Source organism: Papaver somniferum, chromosome 9, assembly GCF_003573695.1.
Source record: "Papaver somniferum cultivar HN1 chromosome 9, ASM357369v1, whole genome shotgun sequence".
Classification (NCBI taxonomy): domain Eukaryota; kingdom Viridiplantae; phylum Streptophyta; class Magnoliopsida; order Ranunculales; family Papaveraceae; genus Papaver; species Papaver somniferum.
The window spans coordinates 172,577,596-172,596,696 of NC_039366.1; the positions used below are offsets into that span (position 1 = coordinate 172,577,596).

The 19,101-nt window shown below is 37.2% G+C and overlaps 1 protein-coding gene and 1 non-coding gene across 2 annotated transcripts; one reads left to right on the forward strand and one right to left on the reverse strand.

The window, feature by feature from the left end:
* The first annotated feature begins 2,107 nt into the window (after positions 1–2,107).
* Positions 2,108–7,304, forward strand: LOC113307903 (gamma-tubulin complex component 4-like). Its single transcript, XM_026556371.1, has 16 exons — positions 2,108–2,488; positions 2,654–2,948; positions 3,047–3,183; positions 3,286–3,384; positions 3,509–3,629; positions 3,891–4,163; positions 4,264–4,344; positions 4,417–4,500; positions 4,697–4,783; positions 5,239–5,294; positions 5,414–5,605; positions 5,705–5,930; positions 6,058–6,146; positions 6,504–6,654; positions 6,771–6,893; positions 6,972–7,304. The coding sequence occupies exons 1-16, from the start codon at positions 2,319–2,321 to the stop codon at positions 7,035–7,037; spliced, it is 2,250 nt and encodes a 749-aa protein (XP_026412156.1). The 5' UTR covers positions 2,108–2,318; the 3' UTR covers positions 7,038–7,304.
* Positions 7,305–18,556: 11,252 nt separating this feature from the next.
* On the reverse strand, positions 18,557–18,659 carry LOC113314513. The gene has a single exon (XR_003342452.1). It is a non-coding gene; the product is annotated as a U6 spliceosomal RNA (small nuclear RNA).
* Between the last annotated feature and the right edge of the window lie 442 nt (positions 18,660–19,101).

A 19,101-nucleotide genomic window follows, 5' to 3' on the forward strand; every position in this document is an offset into this window, starting at 1 on the left:
CTGAAAACACCTACAAATATATAAAATAACCAAATAAGTACAAAAATGGGTGCTAACACTATATACAATTGAGATATATTAGACACATAAATGCGTCTATCATTCTTCAAGCACAATTCAGGCTTGCATAACTATGAATTTACGGTGGCAGTTTAAACATCGTTAGTTAGCATCTTGTGCCAGTTATGATTCAATAATCTTTGAGAATTGCTTATCGTGAGGTGAATTTCTCAGATGACACCTTCGCCAAGAGTGGGAGTAATTTGCAACAAGGGGAAATCAATGAGTATACCGGCAGGCTTGACTTCACCACGAGCTTAGAATTGTCAACATGTGCTTATTTTAGATTCAAACAGTTTGTCAGTTTTTTTTTTTTGGGCTTTCTTAGCCTTTTTTATTGCTTTCTACCGTGTAAACTTGATGTAAATATGATATTCTTTTAATATAATTTTAACTTAGCTGAAAAAAAAAAAACAAAAAATATGTAGCCTAAAAATTTAACCCTGAAAATTTTGACTGGTCGTTTTTAGTTTTTGATAGGTCACAACTAGGCCCACCCTCATAGCAAACCTAGCAAGGGAAATCGATCCCCTGCCTCCGACCCACACTATGGACGAAAGGGGATGTCTTTACCACTGTATTAGAGTCTAGACAGTTGTTGGCAAACTGACTACTCGATTTTTACATGCTAAACCATAGTTAATACATGCTGCACATCTCCAACATTTATCCAAGTATGACCGTTCCGGCAAGTAAGCACAATGATTGTGCGTTACACTGTTGCAGGCCAAGTCAGTGTACATCCATAACGGCGCAATGCAAAGCCATAATAGCGCAATGCAAAGCCATAATAGTGGTATACTGTATAGACTGTCAAGTGCTAAGAATGGCATAACCCCGCAGGGCCAGTGAAGCGCAAAGGTAGCGCCACAGTGTAAAGACATTTGGCTAAGTAATGAAGCTTATTGGCCGACACAATGAAGCTTCATTGAGGAAAAGGCAAGACGAGGCCAAAGTGACAGATGCAACATGCAATGTTGGCATTAAGGCATATCCGTGGAATTGAATTGGCCCAAACTCAAGAATGATGCAAGAAGGTAGAATAGGCCAAGAATTGGTCTATGGCATTAGTTCAAGGCTGGCCAAAGCTTGGACAGTGCAAACAAGTTAGTAATGAAAGAGTTGCATTGTTATCGTCGAACAAGTTAGCTAAGTGAAGCATATGACACCAGATAACCAGATTGAGCTAAGAAAGTGGCGAGATGATTGTAGCGCAACAGTGGTGCAATACAGAGGCCAAGTCCAGTGAAGCGAAACAGATGTGCAATACGACTTAAGTGACAGTTAGGAGTTGGTTACGGGCTTCACAAGCATGCCACTGACGCGAGACAAAATAGAGCGGTTATAAAGGGAGTTTATAAGCGTGGGAGATGTTCATAACTACTAGAGAACAAGTGTTGGCGATGGCGTCAGTTTAGAGAGAAACTGGCCAGTTATCACAGTTAGTGGCGGTTACAGAACTGCTCCATGGGACAGATGGTTGTCCTTTGCGTGTGCAATGGTTGTGCACAGTTTTGGCCAAGTAAAGCTGCTGTATAAATAGTCCTAAGGCATGGAAAATTCGGCAGGCTTACATAGGAGAGTGTGAGACTCAAAATAGGAAAGTTTTTGTAAGGCTAAGGCTTGGTTCAAGATGAACAAGTCTGTGTAAGTCCCTAAGTGAGCAAGTTTTGTATTTCTTCCCTTTTATGCAATAAAAGAAGTTGATTGTGTCATGTTCTAAGTGTTCTTGGTTGACTGATTGTGTTTGGCAATGTATGGCAATGTTTGAATGTATTATGGGATGCATTTGAGAAGTTAAGTGAAGAGAAAGAAGGCTAAAGACTTTCGCTGAAGAACTGTTGAGTTGACTTTTTGCATTGATGCAAACTTATAAGGCTGAAGTGCAGGTGGGTGAAGCCTGATTCACAGAACCACTGTACTGTCGGGTTACGCTTTCGCAGAAATTTGCAAGAAGCATTTGAAGGTGTGACACGAAGGCTTAGCGAACTACTAAATGGTGCCAATACAGAGTGGTTGATCCACACATTCTAGACATAGTGGAAAAGATCATCGTCCCGCCAAAGCTACTTAAGTCACTATCAGCATTCTTTAGGTTCCCAATTCTGTCGAATTTAAAAAAGTTTCTCAATCGATCCCGCCAAACCAGAGGCGGACATCTTGGGGAAGTACTATATTTTCTTCTCACTGAAAAGACCTAAACTAGAAATACTAAGATATTACTACAGTCATAGTACTCTAAGAAGAAGAAGACGAAGATGTTACACGAGCTTCTCTTAGCACTAGTAGGGTATACAGGAGATCTTGTTATAGACGAAAGAGAGCATCAAGAATCGTTAGGTATTTCTGTAACTACTGATTCTCCAATCTCCGAGGAATCTACTTTCAAACTTGCTCCGGATCTTTCTTTCATTGAAGCTTCTGAAAGGTATTTCATTACATAAACCCACATTACTCTCAACTATATAATCATTTGATACAACTAGGCATAATTTGAATTACTTTTTACAAGATTATGTGAAAATCTAAATGAAAATTTTGAAATATGACGAAAAATTAAAACCCTAATCACCTATATTTTGGATGCTTGTAGGGATGTTATTGAGAGGTTAATTTCCTTAGGGTTTTACTATCGGGAGCTTGACCGGTTCGCTACAAAGTCTCGTGATTTAAGCTGGATACGTTCTACAAATAGTTGTCCTTCTTTACCACAACAGCTTGTGCTTTTAAGAGGGAAAACAAAGAACCCAAGTGTGTATCGTAGAGCCATTGCTAATGGTATTGTTGAGATCTTATCAGTTTATAGATCTGTTGTTTTAAATGTTGAGCAGAAATTGTTGTCAGATCCTATGCCCATTTTGGCAACTATAACTCAAGGTCTAAACAAGGTATAGCAGTGGTAGCTTAGGTTGTTTTCTTGCACCCAAATGCTTGTTGGAACATGGAATGTTTAATTTCTTACAAGAAATGGATTTCATTTTCGCAGTTTTTTGTGCTTTTGCCTCCTCTTCATGAGCTTATTGTGGAGATTGAGCGTGACGATATTCGAGGAGGAAAGCTTCTTAACCTTTTGCATGAACGATGCCATTGTGGGGTACCAGAGTTACAAGCATGCTTTCAAAGGTGGAACTGCTTCTTATTTTTGCATCATGTATTCTGATTTCAAAGTGAAATTCAAATTAACTTATCTTTTTGTTTGTTGATATTTGTATACCAAAAGCGTAGGCTTCTTTGGCACGGACATCAGGTTATGTATAATCAACTTGCGTCCTGGATGATATATGGAATAATTCAAGATCAACATGGAGAGTTTTTCATTAGAAGGTAATCACTTCCACAATAAATAAGCTTTTTTTCTAACATAAGGTCTAAACTGGCTCCAAGTGCCTTATGTGGATTATCATTTGCTCATGGAATATGACAATGTATTCTTCTGTATGGTTTCCAGGCAGGAGGACATGATTATAGGAAATGAGGAATCACCTCCAGAAAACTTTGGCAAGCCTGTGCAAAAATCACCCGATGATGCATCATTGACTGATTGGCATTTGGGATTTCATATTTTCCTGGTAGAGTTGAATTGAAGTACAATTATTTATTTATTTTGCATTTTATACGACTATGGAGCATTACTTTTCAAGATTTATTTTCTATCTACCTTTCCCTCCATGGATTTTGACCTAGGTTTATATACTATTGAAATACGTTCAAGTTCCACCTTGTCACTTTCCCTGCCCTTTTAGTGTCAGATTTGGCGGTTCTCTTTTGTTACAATTGTTTTATGAGCCAAAGTATATTATGTTTTAACATTTTCCAAATAATTCTCTCAGGAAATGTTACCAGATTACATCCATATGTGTGTTGCAGAGTCGATACTTTTTGCTGGTAAGGCAGTAAGGGTTTTACGAAACCCAAGTCCTTCTTTCAAATGTCAGGATGCGGTTTCACATCAACCGGTATCACGGGGACCACAGAAGGTTCAAGGGTTTACAGGACGATTTGCTTTTCATAAGGAGTTTTCTGTTGATACGAAGATGGTAGTAGAAGAATTATTGCCACAGGCTGAGGCTGACAAAGTTGATGCTATGCTTAAAAAGCTCAAGGTTTGGTCAACACAGATATCCTTTAAAGTGATACTTGTACTGCATTGGTATCCTCTATGCTGTTATCTTGTACTTATGCTAGTTTTTTCATCTAGTCCAGGATTCGTCTGAGTTCCACAAAAGGTCATTTGAGTCTGCCGTTGATGCTGTCCGTGTTATTGCTGCCAGTCATTTATGGCAGGTAATGTATGGGAAAAGAACTTCTCTTGGACTTATATATGCACTTATTCATCGTCTGACTTCTTAGTAACAGCTTGTTGTTGTACGTGCGGACTTGAATGGTCACCTGAGAGCCCTTAAAGATTATTTCCTGTTAGCAAAAGGAGATTTTTTTCAGGCAAGGAAAGCTCAAAACCCAACCTTTTGTGCTTGTTTGTGGCGTTTTCTGTCCTTGAACGTAGCAGATTTGTTAATATCACTAGTATTCACGCTAGGGCCCCTTTTGTGTGGTAAAGAATGTTTAACATCATCCACAACAAAACAGAAATCAGTTAATTTGTTTCTCATAATATATTACCTACTGCATATGCCAGTGTTTTCTTGAGGAGAGTCGCCAGTTGATGCGTCTACCACCTCGACAGTCTACCGCGGAAGCCGATCTTGTGGTACCATTTCAGCTGGTAAGATTTCTACAACCATGATCACTGAGAGCTAAAACCATAAGAATACCCTACTAGACAGTAAGATGGTCATTCTCATTTCTGTTACCAATAAGGATCCACAAATACTACATTTTGGTGCATTTTGGTTTTATGCTTATCCAGGATTTTGATTTATACTGAATTGGTAATCTGCTATATTTGGGTTTTCCTTGCACCTTCTATTCATCATAAACAGCTTTCTGTATCTTGTATCCTGAAGCTCTTTTAACCAACCAAGCAAAAAGATATTGGTTTATACAGTTATTTCTCTTAAACTATTTGGATATATTTTGTTTTAGTATGCTGTCATTTCTGGGGTTTTCCTTGCAATATTGTATCTTGTACCTTGAAGCTCTTCTAACCAGTCAAGCCCGTCGTCATCTGTGTTCGTGGATCTATTCTGTATTGTTTTTCTGATTTTAGATTTTATGCAGGCTGCAATAAAGACTATAGGCGATGAAGACAAGTACTTCTCGAGAGTATCTTTAAGGTTAGAGCCATTGATGACCACACTTGTTATTGAGTTATAATTTTGCGAATCCCACTAGATGTGTCTTTTGCTAACGTGCATAGTATGATGGTACGTAAACTTTAATTTCATGTCACTAGGATGCCTTCATCAGGAATCACAGTCGCATCTTCCCAAGGGGGTCTGTTGCCGAAATCTAGCGGGGATGTAGGTCTCACATATCAAGGGACTGCTTCTTCAGAGCTTTCTTTAGATGGATGGGATGGTATTTCTCTTGAATATTGTGTGGATTGGCCTTTGCAGCTGTTCTTCTCACAAGAAGTTCTCTCCAAGTAAGTTCTGTTTAGCAATTTTGCATGCACATCATGATATTAGTTGGAGCTGGTCGAAAGTTAATTTTTCACAAAATTTAAGCATGGAATCTGCTACAGGTATCGCCGAGTATTCCAGTATTTGCTCAGGCTTAAAAGAACACAAATGGAGTTAGAGAAATCTTGGGCTTCAGTAATGCACCAAGATCACACGGATTTTGCAAAACGTCGAAATGATCGGGAAAACTGCTCCATATCCCAGCAGCGGCGGCAACGTTCCAGACCAATGTGGCATGTGAGAGAGCATATGGCTTTCCTTATAAGAAATCTGCAGTTCTATATCCAGGTTTTGTGTGCTTCGGGACGTCTTCATTCTTTCTTGTAAACACATGCAAACAAAATGAACCTCAACTCTGCTTGAGGGTTTTGGCCAGTTACTCCACTACTCATAATGAAGGCCTTTACATTTTCAGGTCGATGTCATAGAATCTCAGTGGAATGTTCTGCAAGCTCGTGTTCAAGATTCTCATGATTTTACTGAACTTGTGGGATTTCACCAAGAGTGAGTATCACGCATCTATCCAGTTGATTTACAGCTGGAAAAGCAACTATGGTTTTCATTTAAGCTTGATCTATTATGATCTCTATAACTTTATTAAACTTGTCTTGGCTGCTTACACATTCTGGAGTATTATGCTGAAATCGACATTTCAACATCTCTTAGGGAATGTTGCTGCCATTTTTTAGTGATCCTTCTGATTTACTCTCATGCTAATCTCAATTATCGACTATCTTATACGAACTGTCAGTAATTTAAAATGCTCTGCTGGTATGCACTTCTTACTGCTGTTGGTAGAATATAAGCTGTTCCGGTGGTGGTAACAGAAAATGCTAACATTTGGTGGAATGTCATTTGCAGATACTTATCTGCTCTGATCTCACAATCTTTTCTGGACATTGGATCTGTGTCGAGGATACTCGATAGTATAATGAAACTTTGCCTGCAGTTCTGCTGGACCATTGAATCCGAAAACAGTCCACACTCAAGTGACCTAGACCATATAACCGAGGTAGTTTGATTAATTTTTCCTCGGTATGGTAAAAAAAATGTTTTCTGTTACCTTGCTGTTTCTTTCTTGTCTATTTGATTTCAGTGGTGTTTACCAACCAATGCTCTCTATTACAGGAATTTAACAAGAAATCAAACTCGTTATACACGATATTGCGTAGTAGTAGGCTTGCTGGGAGTCAACGAGCTCCATTTTTGAGAAGATTTCTCTTACGTCTGAATTTCAATTCCTTCTTTGAGGTAAGTTTTGTCGACCACATTTTAGTGTCTTTCATTTAAACTTATTCTAACTAATTGGTGTTTCATGTTAAAAAACAGACAACTGCAAGAGGAGTGTTGAACGTTGTTAGATCACGCCCAACCCTCCCTGATCTACCTCAGTAATTAGTCGGTTGTCTGCCATGGAAGAAAATGTGCATATCAAGGATGCTTTTATCTTATTCCGTTTTATTTGTGGTGTGGTACTAATTATATTAGGGAATGACCCGTGCCGTAACAGCACATGCTATTTCACACAGTTTTAAGCTGGGGCGCTAGACAGTTCTAAGCTTCTTCCTTTATCTTTTGTTTATGTGTTTATGTCAAGTAAGGTTGTAAAAATTCTGTGTATTTGTTTTTGTTTTTTTTTTTGAAGCATATGTGTATTGTTTATGTTATCCGTGCCATTATTTCCCCGTCTACTCGACATCTGCATATCAGATGTATATGCGAGTTGGTATCATAGTAATCTGGTTAATGGTGAGCGAGTTGAGTGATATTTTAAACGATACTCAGAGGAGATGAGGTTGTTCCTCCGAGTAAATTATGGAGGTATGAGAAGATATTTTCCCTCCCTCTCTCCCAGAAAGAAAGAAAGAAAAGAAAAACCTTTAGAATTTTCTCTTTCTTCTTGCCCGCATCTAGTCCCTTTGGGCTAGATTTGCGTAAGGATTTTTAGTTTTTTATGAATGAGAATAATTTAATTTCTGTTTTTGTTTTTGTTGGTTTTGGTGTTTATGGACACATTTCTTCGCTGTTTGGGCGATCTTTTCTTCGTCTTTTGGACGATTTTCTCTTCGCTTTAATAACGATTCTTTTAGATTTTCATGATGTTCATCGACTTGTTGTTCTCGATTTGTCAAGAACATCAACAATTCTGCTCGGCGTCGTTTTGGCTTCCTCTTCAACAAGAGGGATTTAGGACACCCAGATTCGATTGGATCTACAAGATTTTGGGCGAAATACTCCATTTCATTTGGAGCATCTCTTATTGAAGAAGATAATCATTTTAAATGGTCGGAGTTGATTCCGGTTCACACCATCATTCATCACTATTACATCTACAAAAATTGGATGTCTTTGCGGTTCATGTCTCTCTCTCTTCACGATGTACTTGCAATTGGTGTCGTCATTTGTATTTGGGTTTTGATTATCTTGTATTTTGGTGTTTTTGATAATCTTGTAAGTAATCATATAATCATCATTTTGATTTGAATGAATTGAAATGTGATTTCCACCCAAAAAAAAATAGAAGATATTTCCGGCTGATCTCCAAACGGATCTGATTTGACCGGCCATTATGGTAATCTTCAGTTTTAAACGAAACTAAGATTTATGAAAAAAAAACCAACGCTCGCTTTTGTTAAACCTGGGATAATAGCTAGACCGATGAGTTTGTAACGGGACATGTGATGTGGTGTGCAGGCGTTTTTATACCAGTTCTTCAATTAGGGGCATTTAAAACGCTGCAATTAAGTAAAACGGGAGTTCATATACTTGTTGCATGAAAAATAATCATTAAGTGATGCAGACGAGCACGCCATAGCCTATTTAGAGGCAAAAGACACGACTGTTGTGAAACAGGCCGACGGGTATCTATTTTGGGGTTTATGACCGCTTTGTTTTGCTAATAACTTCTTCGTTAGGGGTACGTTTGAGTCGCCGTTTGTGGCCAATAGTTTCTTTTGATAAATACTTTTATTATTTAGGAAAATCTCAAATTTGCCAAAAATCACAAGTTTTGAGTTTGAGTCGGTTTTGGGTTGTTCTCATCCTCTCTTGTCGCACAAGTTAGGAATTTTCCCAAGTCTATTTAAGGGTCTTCTAGTTATTGTTTTAGACAGTTGAATTTGATTAATATAATTATTTTATTGAACTTGTTCAAGTTTAATTTTGGTTCTTATTTATAGTCGGGAATCGGGAAAACCGAGGTCTAAATAATTATCTTCGTTCATAGTCGATCTGAACAAACTATCCCTTTTCTTTCTTTTCAATATATATGTTGGACTAGTTTGGTATCAGAGCCGAGTCGATTTTAGGGTTTATACGATGCCCCCAAGAATACAATTCGGTCAAGGTAGAGGTCGAGGTCGAGGAGGTGCTCCAGAAGTTATCAACGTTAATGAATTGAGAGAACAATTAATAACAGATATCGAAGGTATGTTGATTCGACGTAACATCCTATGTGAAGAAGACGTAGAAGACAAATCAGAAGAAGGTAATGACAACCTTGCTAATAGAAACCGACATGAAGATTCTGAACGTTGGAAGGCAGGAATAAAAGTAGAGATTCCAGAATTTCATGGTGGTTTAGAACAGGAAGAGTTTCTTTCTTGGTTGAATACGGTTGAGGAAGTCTTGGAATTTAAATATGTACCAAGTAACAAACGAGTTCTATTAGTAGCAACTATGTTCTTTGGGAGAGCTAATTCGTGGTGGAAACAACACAAACTGCAACGAAGTCGTAAGGGAAAGGATGAGTTAGTCTCGTGGGAGAAGATGAAGAAACACACGAGAGCTGATTTTTGCCGCATGACCACGTTGGCATGATGTACCAGCAACTGCAAAACCAACGCAAAGGAGCACATTCTGTCGATGAGTACACAAAGGAGTTTTACCGACTACTTACTCTTAACGACCTATCAGAGGAGGAAGCGCAAACAATGGATCGTTATATAGGTGGTCTACCACAACAATATCAGGACACACTCAACATGTTTGACTGTCTTTCAATTTCGAATGCACATCATAGAGCAAGGCAGATAGAGAAGCAAGCGGGGCGTAGAAGATCGAGTTGGGGTACTAATGTGGCAGCATCTCCAATGAGTAACCGTAGTACTTCAACACCAGGTACATCTAGTAAACCTAATTCTGTGTCTACATCAATTAAAAACCCAATTAATACTTTCGGAGGCCGGTGTCATAAGTGATTGTCACAAAGGAGAACAGGTGAATAAGGTGTTGTTCGCTGAATAAAACAGTGGTGATGATGGAATTTTCGATGATGATTCTGAAGATGATGACCCTACTGATGAAGTTGTGTACGGAGATCAAGGAGTCAACTATGTGGTGAGAAGAAATTTCCTTACTCTACGTCAAGAAGATCGTGATATGTGGTTGCGTACCAATATATTCCACCAACTTGCACGATTGAAGGAATTGTTTGTCGTCATGTTATTGATCCTGGCAGTTGCAAAAATAAAATTGATGAAGAGGTTGTGAAAATTTTCAAGCTGGAAACCAAGGCACATCCACATCCTTACAAGCTTTCATGGCTTAAGAAAGGGAACGAGGTAAAAGTAAACAAATCTTGCTTGATTTCCTTTTCAATTAGTAACAAATATAATGATAAAGCCTGGTGTGATGTTACTAGTATGGATGCTTGTCATTTGTTGTTGGGTCCTCCATGAGAATTTGACAGAAAAACTAATCATGATGGTTATAAGAATATTTACAGTTTTTTATGGGACGATGCCAGTATAGTACTTGTACCTGTTAGAGCACTGCTCGGTCGAACTCGCAAGCATTGCTATCTAAAGCTTGTTTGTCAAGTTTAGTTGTCAAAACTATAAGTCTTGATTTCTAGTATACTTATAGCTATGTCTCTGATTAGGATAGAATGTGTAGTTCAGCTTTTGACTTTACAGCATTCAACGATTGAAGACGAAGAACTACTAAGGGGAGCTTGTGGAAATTCATCAACAAAAGGGTATGTGGAGACTTGAACTCATCTATCACTCAGAAGCCTATTCTATTCTATCTCCTATTGAGACAAAGTCGTATAGCTATATATACTTTACATTATACACATTTGATATTTCGAGATGAGTTTAACTCGCATATATCTTTCTCGAAATATGTGTTGGAAAGCTATTTGCTTTAACTACATTCATCATTATTCTTGACGAAAGTCAAAAGATGATCATGTCAAAATCACCTAGTAACATCTTATATGGTTTGTGTGAGACAGTCATTTGATGTAGACTCGGAATGTTTCGTATTGATCATTCGATCACATGAAAATTGCTTATAAGCTAATAGTTTGTGTGAGACATCTATTTTCATCTTCTAAGAATGTTTCAATGATTGAAATGGGAGTTAAGAGCTAAAACCCATGTCTGGACACATTACGGTTTGTGTACAAAGTGTGCGAACTGTTTTGATGGAATTCAGGACCGGAAGTTAAGTTTGCATACCCGTTCGCAAACTTATTCAACTGTTTAAGTCAGGGTACTAAGTTTGCATAACTGTTCGCAAACTGATTTAACTGTTGAATTTTGGGAACCAAGTTTACGTACCCGTTCGCAAATGGTTTAAACTGAGTTCAGTCCGGAGCTAAAGTTTGCGTACCCATTTGCAAACTGTCGGCTCGTGACCAATGTCTGGAACTTAAGTTTGCGTACCCATTTGCAAACTTAAATGGTTCAAGTTCTAAAATCGGTTAAGTATAATTTCATACTCATGAAAAAATACATTTATATATGAAGGAATGCAATCTTTGCAAACCGTGTCTAAAATATTCATGAACTGATTCTTTTGAATCAATCCGACTTTGCTTCAATTGTGTCTTTTATACTTCTATGAGATTATAAACAATTGAACAATTCTATGAGTAACACAATTCGATTCATTTGATTATCAATTGATCTAAAAGTTTTAAAATGAACATGGTTGATACAAAAGTGTTCATATGGCTAACTTCGGTTAACTGTTATTGAGCCAACTCAATATACACGTTTAGGTACGGTTATCCATATTCTAAATGAAGATATATTTCATTTGTGTGTAACAAGCTAAGACCATCTAACGGTGGAAAGATATTAGCTTGAATATTGATTGCTTTGTTCAGAAGTTATCAAACACTGATTTGAAGACTATATAAGGGAAAACTCTAGCAACTGGGGAACCTAATCCCCACACCTCCTGTGTGATACTAGTTGCTACTAGAGTCGATTCTCCTTTAACCTGGGTTTTTCCTAAAACCATTATAGGTTAACGACTTAAAGACTTAATTGAGATTCAGAAGCCAGACCCAACTATTTTCTCTGTAGTTACGTGTTCTGATCTTACTTGTTCTATCGTATTGAGTCATATCTTCTCTAAGATTTGCTCGAGATTTATCTCCGATAGGTAAGATATAAAAAGTAATCACAAAGCTCTTCCTCTCATTCTTTGTTATTCCACAATAACTTGTTCTACTACCATATAGTTAAGTTATTGTAAAGTGATTGATATTTCTAGGCTGTTCTTCGGGAATATAAGACCGGATTATCAATTGGTTCCTGTTCACCTTGATTTATCAAAAGACGGAACAAACTTCGTAGGTATTTTTGTGGGAGACAAATTTATCTATTAAAATAGACTTTTATGTGGGAGACAAATTTGTTTATCAAGTCTTCGACTTTGGGTCGTAGCAACTCTTAATTGTGGGTGAGATCAGATAAGGGAATCAAGTGCGTAGAGTCCTGCTGGTGGGATTCAGAGGCGTAAGGAACGCGGCTGTACCTTAATAAGTGTGAGATTGGTTAGGGCTCAACTACATTCCAGTCTGAGGTTAACTTGTAGTAGGCTAGAGTCTGTAGCGGCTTAATACAATGTGGTGTTCAAATCTGGACTAGGTCCCGGGGTTTTTCTACATGTACGGTTTCCTCGTTAACAAAACTTCTGGTGTCTGTGTTATTTATTTTCTGCATTATATTTTCTATATAGTTCAAATATCACAGGTTGTGCATAGTTCAATCAGTTGGTAAATCCAACCTTTGGTTGTTGATTGAAATTGATTGTCACTTGAACATTGGTCTTTGGTACCGTTCAAGTTGTTTCTCATAATAATCAGGCTCGCGGATTTCTATATGTTTGATTTGCTGATTACATTGAGAAATAAAGATATAACTCTTGGATATATTTTCCTTGATTGAGTATGATTGTCTAGTTGATTCTATTGGAATTATATTGGAGTTAGTCCAAATGAAGATATAACTCTTGGGTGTGGTTGTTAAACCCCCACTTTTTCAATTGATATCAAAGCAGGCAAACACGCTAAAGACCTCATAAGTTTGTGTTTGTAAAAATATGACTTATGTGGATAGAAGATTGTCTCATTTTTGCACACATAAAAATGTCTTCCAAAGTTTTTGATTATGCCAAATGTCTTGGGCGTACCTCAAAGGATAACTCCTAAGCTGATTCTTCCGAATCCCGAGGTAGAAAATCTTTGCTATCGGATTCTGATAACATTCCCTTTGATGTGACATTTGACATTATGTCTGAAGCTGAAATGGAACTCACTAAAACTTTTAAAAAATCCGCTGGCATTATTGATATTCATGATTCTAAAATAAAGTCTCTTGAAGAAAAACATGCTCAACTCATTGATGAACTTGAGAAGTCTTTTGATCGAGAACGGGAACTCTACAATATCGTTGAGTCCTTCTCTAACAATATCCAAAACCTTGTTCAATAAACTACTCTGCAGCGTGAAAAAATTAGTGTTCTTGAAGATATTGTTAAAGAAGATTCAATTAGAGAAAAACTTTTGATTGAGACTCATTCATCAGATCTGAACAACATTCGTGTTGAAAAAGAGAAACTGGTTGCATCTTTTCTTCTAGCCCAGGAACAATGCAAATCCTTGGAAAAGGAAAACTCTGTTTTAATGAGTAAACCTTCTTCTATGCCAATCTCTAATTCTCATGTGGGATTATACATGAAGAAAATTACTCCAAAGGAAGAGTCTACAAGGAAATGTTTTCATAACTTGCAATATTCTAATAAAGCTACGAGTCTAAAACAGGTTCCTTCCGATGTCTTTATTCCACGAACCTGTTCCTTCTGTGGGAAAAGAAATCATTATGATTCACATTGTTTTACTAGAAAGAAACGTATTTTCGATCTTCAAAATTTACTTCTTTTTACCATCGACAGAGTGAATAGTCTGACGACATCTACAATGAATTTCATTCCTGCAGAAAATCAGAATTCTCATGCACAAGGTTTCCAAAGTCACCCTTCTAGAAATCTCTACAGGAATCGTGTCCTTCTTAATGGTGCTAATTTTTGCGCTACAAATGCACACATTCCCAGTGCTAATGAGAATAATTCTAGTAGACCTAAGTCTAGGAGATAAAATTCTCTCAATTCTGACCCTATGGAACTAATCTCTAGAGGTCCTAGATTTAGTCCTCAGAAAAATCCTTCTGATGGATACTCAAAAAGGTTTCATGTCTTATCCATCTGGGATAAGTAATAACCGAAGGAAGGTAAGGAATACGAGGCTCAAACATTCAGATGGTATTTACAACTCATCTCTCAATATTCATGGTGGGATCACATCTCATTTTGCTACCTATCCCTAGATAATTTCATCCTTGTATCTAACTTGAGAGTCGCAAGGATGTTATTTGCGAGATGCTCAAGTCTACTGTAGGTTACCATCTGTCTTATGTTTGAAAAAAATTATTTTCTTCTTTTGTGAATGTTGAGTCTTTTCTTAATTCCTAGTAACTATTGTATCTTTTTTTTCATATGCTCTGGTTTAAAGTAAATCTTTTAATTATTGAGCTATGAAAAATATTAGATATATGAAAAACAGAGTGTATTTCCTTTTTATTGGATCTTTTCTGATCCATTAACCTTCCATAACTGGTCCACGAACGTTCATGTCTTCTGCTTGGGAGTTTTTATGGTTTCCATAACAAGGGTGAAAAGGCGAGGGTACCCAAATATACCTCAAGCTAAAACTTTTCCTACCTATAAGTCCTTACTACGAAAGTGATTGTCTATGTACTGAGTCCAGACAATACAACTAATCGGTTCACACTTCGTGTGATCGTTTATGAATACAAGATCGAGACAATACAACAACGAAGTATGTTTACTTGATAAAAGGTTCGGACTTAACCAAACACAATAGGATTACTTATCAAGTAAATAGGAATTAACGTTTGTGTAATTTACTTTAAATTATAATAACAACAATTATAATTGCGGAAAATAAAAGTAAATGACACAACAATATTTTGTTAACGAGGAAACCGCAAATGCAGAAAAACCCCGGGACCTTGTCCAGAATTGAATACTCTCAGGATTAAGCCGCTATACAAAATTAAACCAACTTCGTATAGTTGAGACCAAGCAACTAAACCTATAGTTCACTTAGTTTCGTTTGTATTCCCACGCCTCCAACTTATGAATAAGTCACGTACTTGGAACAATTCCTTTGGTTTGTATTCCAAACAGTAAAAGAACAACAAATTTGTTCGGTAGCAACTCTCTTCAACCAAGTGATATGAGTTCGACAAAGGCTCTTCTGTTTATCTCAATAAACTCCTTCGTCAAGTTCTTAGATCTATCTTATTATCAATTACCAAATTAATCGTTAAGATTTTGCAATCAATACTTTTAATCAAAAAGAATTGTATTGATGCCGATCTATACAACTAATCAATCTAATCTACCACAAGGAAAAACCGATTATAATTGGATCCTCTATACGGAAATAAGTATTGTGCACACCAAAAATTATGAACCCCAAATCAGAAATCTTCAATATCTTCTTTGTCTTCAAATCTTCTTATATCTTCAATAAACACCTGCACACAACAACTTGAATCTCTTGTGATCAATCACGCACAGAACAGAGTCTGTTAACAATGGATTATCACAAGACGTCTTTACATCTACAAACAGTCTAAAGATCCATGTCGAAACTTCGATCTAGTTTGAGTGAATCTTATATCAGAAGAGAAGATTCTCAAGCATAAACAAACTAGGTGCAATCAAAGTTCAACCACCATTAGTCAATCAAATCAATCGAAAACAAAAGATAAACCGCAATTATCTAGTTTCCCACCAACGGTACTAATAGAGCTTCTCAATCCCAAAGAAGACTTTAAACTGAGCGGTCGTAAGAGATTTCGCCTAATTAGGTTACTCTCCTCTCCGAATAGGCGGCTTCATCAGTAGCAACACAACTGAGGAAGTTTTCCAGAAATACAAACTTCAAGTATTTATAGACAAGGAATTTCTGACACCAAGGAATTTCCAAAACCGAAAATATTCTCAAGATACGCAATATATTCCAAATTCGGTTTCCATAATTCCCGGAAATGCTCTGTCCAAAGTATTGACCGAAAATCTCTTTGGAAAATCTTCAACTAGTAAATGCACATTACTAATTCTCATTTTCCTAAAATAAAATTAAAAACTTAAATAAAAGATTCTTAACTTATTTATTTTTCGATCTGGGATTTTCTTCCTTTAGCTATTAAGGAATAACTTTGAACAATAAAAGATAAGCATTACTGCACGTGTTCAAAGTATGTTGACATCCTTACTTTGTAAGTCCTCTTTCATACTTACAACCTTGAAACCGATTCGCCACACTTCCAAGCAAGTTCAGAATTGGTTCATATGACTTTCAAGAACTATGTTATTGATCAAGAGCACTCAATCACAAATCATGGTTTTAACGGTTCTACCAAAACAAGTTTCGGTTCTACCTCCATCTGAGTACCGTGCATAGTCACAATAGCTTTCCAAAATTCGGTTGACTAGGTACTAGGATCGATTCCCCACATATATATGGTATCTAACTTGTACGTGTTGCACATGTCCATAGGATCGGTTCCCCTTTGCCTAAAAACGTGTTGCACATGTCCATAGGATAGGTTCCCCTTTCTACTAAAAACTTGTTGCACCTCATACAAGGATCGATTCCCCTTTGTGATGTGTTTCACCTCTTACTAGGATCGGTTCCCCTTTACCCAGAGTCGGTCATACACAAAATCACAAACTCGATCATACCATCTCAGGTGATTACTTAAGATCGGTTTTTCACTAATAAAAGTCATACCAATACAAAAATCAGGCCTTTGTGAATAGTTTTACCAAGAACATAAACAAGTCATGAGCGGTTATACTAATCACACATATTGGTTGTTCACAAGATATGCAATGAATAACAATAGCAATAACGCCCGGCGATTTCCTTTTCGATTCACAAAACAAGTTTATGAACTTACTTCCTTAAAACACATGTAAAAACATTGTTTCCTAGGATGAAATCCTCACCTCATACCCATACATAATCACAATAGCATTTAAACGATTATGTCGATGTCTTATCTACAGAGTTTAATGGTTAAGCAATAAACCTCGTATTGTTTTCCTTAATACTATGTCTATCTAGAGTGTTCATGCTTCGCAGTTTTGTTTTCAATATGCACGACTTGAAAGATACGTTGGGGAATGAAACAGTTCAAGTCAAATATCACTAACCTCAAGTGGAAGGATGATGCTGTCGTTGTAACTTCTTACTTCTTCACTTCTTCAAGTCTTCGCAATACTTGTAATGTCTCATATCTTAATACTTTCAAGCTAACCTATGCGAAGTTGACTCTAGTACATAATCAAGCGACTATTAATATGAGTTTTGATTCACTAAAATATAACAACCAAACTTGACATACCAACGCTTGGTGGGTTCAACCGAGCTATGCTCTAACAATCTCCCCCTTTGTCAATTTTAGTGACAAAACTCTTACATCATATGGATAAAAAAATTACAAGAATTCATTACACATACGCTTGATTTCCGAATTCAACAACACAATAACCTGTATACATTCAATCCTTAAATGCCGGTGTTGACATTATAATAACAAAGAATATTACTCCCCCTAAAGGTAAGATAGGTAGATTTTATCAATCCGCACGTCTTTGTTATTCCCTTTGTAATGATATGTTACTCCCCCTTAGTCTATGCTTTCACTCTTTCGTTAGATAAACGTCTAATCACGATGTCCTTTCTCTTAGTGATACCAATCAATATAAAATCAATACCAGTATCACTTGTTCCCTGGTCTTTGTATTTGTGTGCGATAGAATTATTGATGACTCTTAATTCTGCAACCAAGAAACTATCGTCATAAAAATAAAAGCAAGATTATTTCTCAAAACCCGAAAGAATGAACAAGAAGCACTCGCCAAAAAGAGTAATATCTCCATCTTCAAGTACTGGAATCTGACCAAATGGGTTCTTGGAAACGAAATCAGGGCGTTTGTGTGCTCCGGTACCAAGATCAACCGGACAAATCTCATACTAGACGTTTTTCTCTTCGAGGCAAGCCCTCACACGAGCAGTACATGTTGAAAATGGAACTCCATGTAGCTTCAAGGGTGCCATGAGGTTTTACAGGGTGTTAGTCCTCAAGCGAGTTGGGTGTAGTTGTGTTTTTTCCCGTTAGTCGTGAGGGAGTTTGAGGAAGTCTCTCAAAATCCCCGTTAGTCGTGGGAGAGTTTAGAAGAGTCTCCCAAACTCCCTAAAAAACCCCGTTAGTCGTGGGGGAGTTTGAAAGAAACTCTTAAACTCCCTGTTAGTGGTAAAAATTAGATTGATATGGAGTTTTTTTTTTTTTGGGAGTTCTGGGGAGTTCTAGTGTATTTTTGCCTCACTCCAAATCTCTCAAAAAAGTAGAGATTTTGGGAGAGTCTCTCAAACTCCCTACACTCAACACACCAAACTCTCTCAAACTCCCTATTCTCTCTTACACTCCCTCAAAATCCCCAAGATTCAAAATACATTAAACTCCCTCCAACTCACTCATGGACTAATCCCTGTTAGTTTGAGTTTTAAGTGTACGATGAAGGATATATAATTTTTCGATTTGTGCGTGTCATCCTTGCGCAGGGGTCATGCTAATTTTCTCTGTATCGTTCCAATTTTATCGGATGTTTTCCAATTTTATCGGATGTCCCCGATGAAGGATATATAATTGAGTTCTCTTATTATATAGAGAAAGATGAAGGATAGACTAGGGACTTCAGAGTAGAAATCTAATTTATCGTTTTGCGAATTATATAATGGAAATTGAGTTTGATCACGACCGTAGTGATATCACCTATAAATGTTTGATTCGAGTTTTTTATCTTCCTATAATAAAGAAAAGAGGGACCTTTCAACCGTGGCCCCCTTTTTTACTTAACTACCCTCTGTTTGAGGAGATAATTTCAACATCAACCCAAACAGACCGACGTTGCCTTCCGTCTTCCTCATCATAACTACTGCCGCCACCATCGTTGATGTCGCCGAAAATGGTGGTTACCCTCTACTGTTCTAGAGACTACAGTTACCAGAACTTGAATCACGGATACAACGGCACAACCAAATCACCTATCAATTTAACTACAC

What these genes read in the sequence shown, in the direction of transcription:
- LOC113307903 (XM_026556371.1), top strand. Translation starts at nt 2,319, where the DNA reads ATGTTACACGAGCTTCTCTTAGCACTAGTAGGGTATACAGGAGATCTT. An exon ending in TTACAAGCATGCTTTCAAAG is followed by an intron (nt 3,184 to 3,285) that starts GTGGAACTGCTT and finishes CCAAAAGCGTAG; the next exon opens with GCTTCTTTGGCACGGACATC. An exon ending in ATCTGCAGTTCTATATCCAG is followed by an intron (nt 5,931 to 6,057) that starts GTTTTGTGTGCT and finishes TTACATTTTCAG; the next exon opens with GTCGATGTCATAGAATCTCA.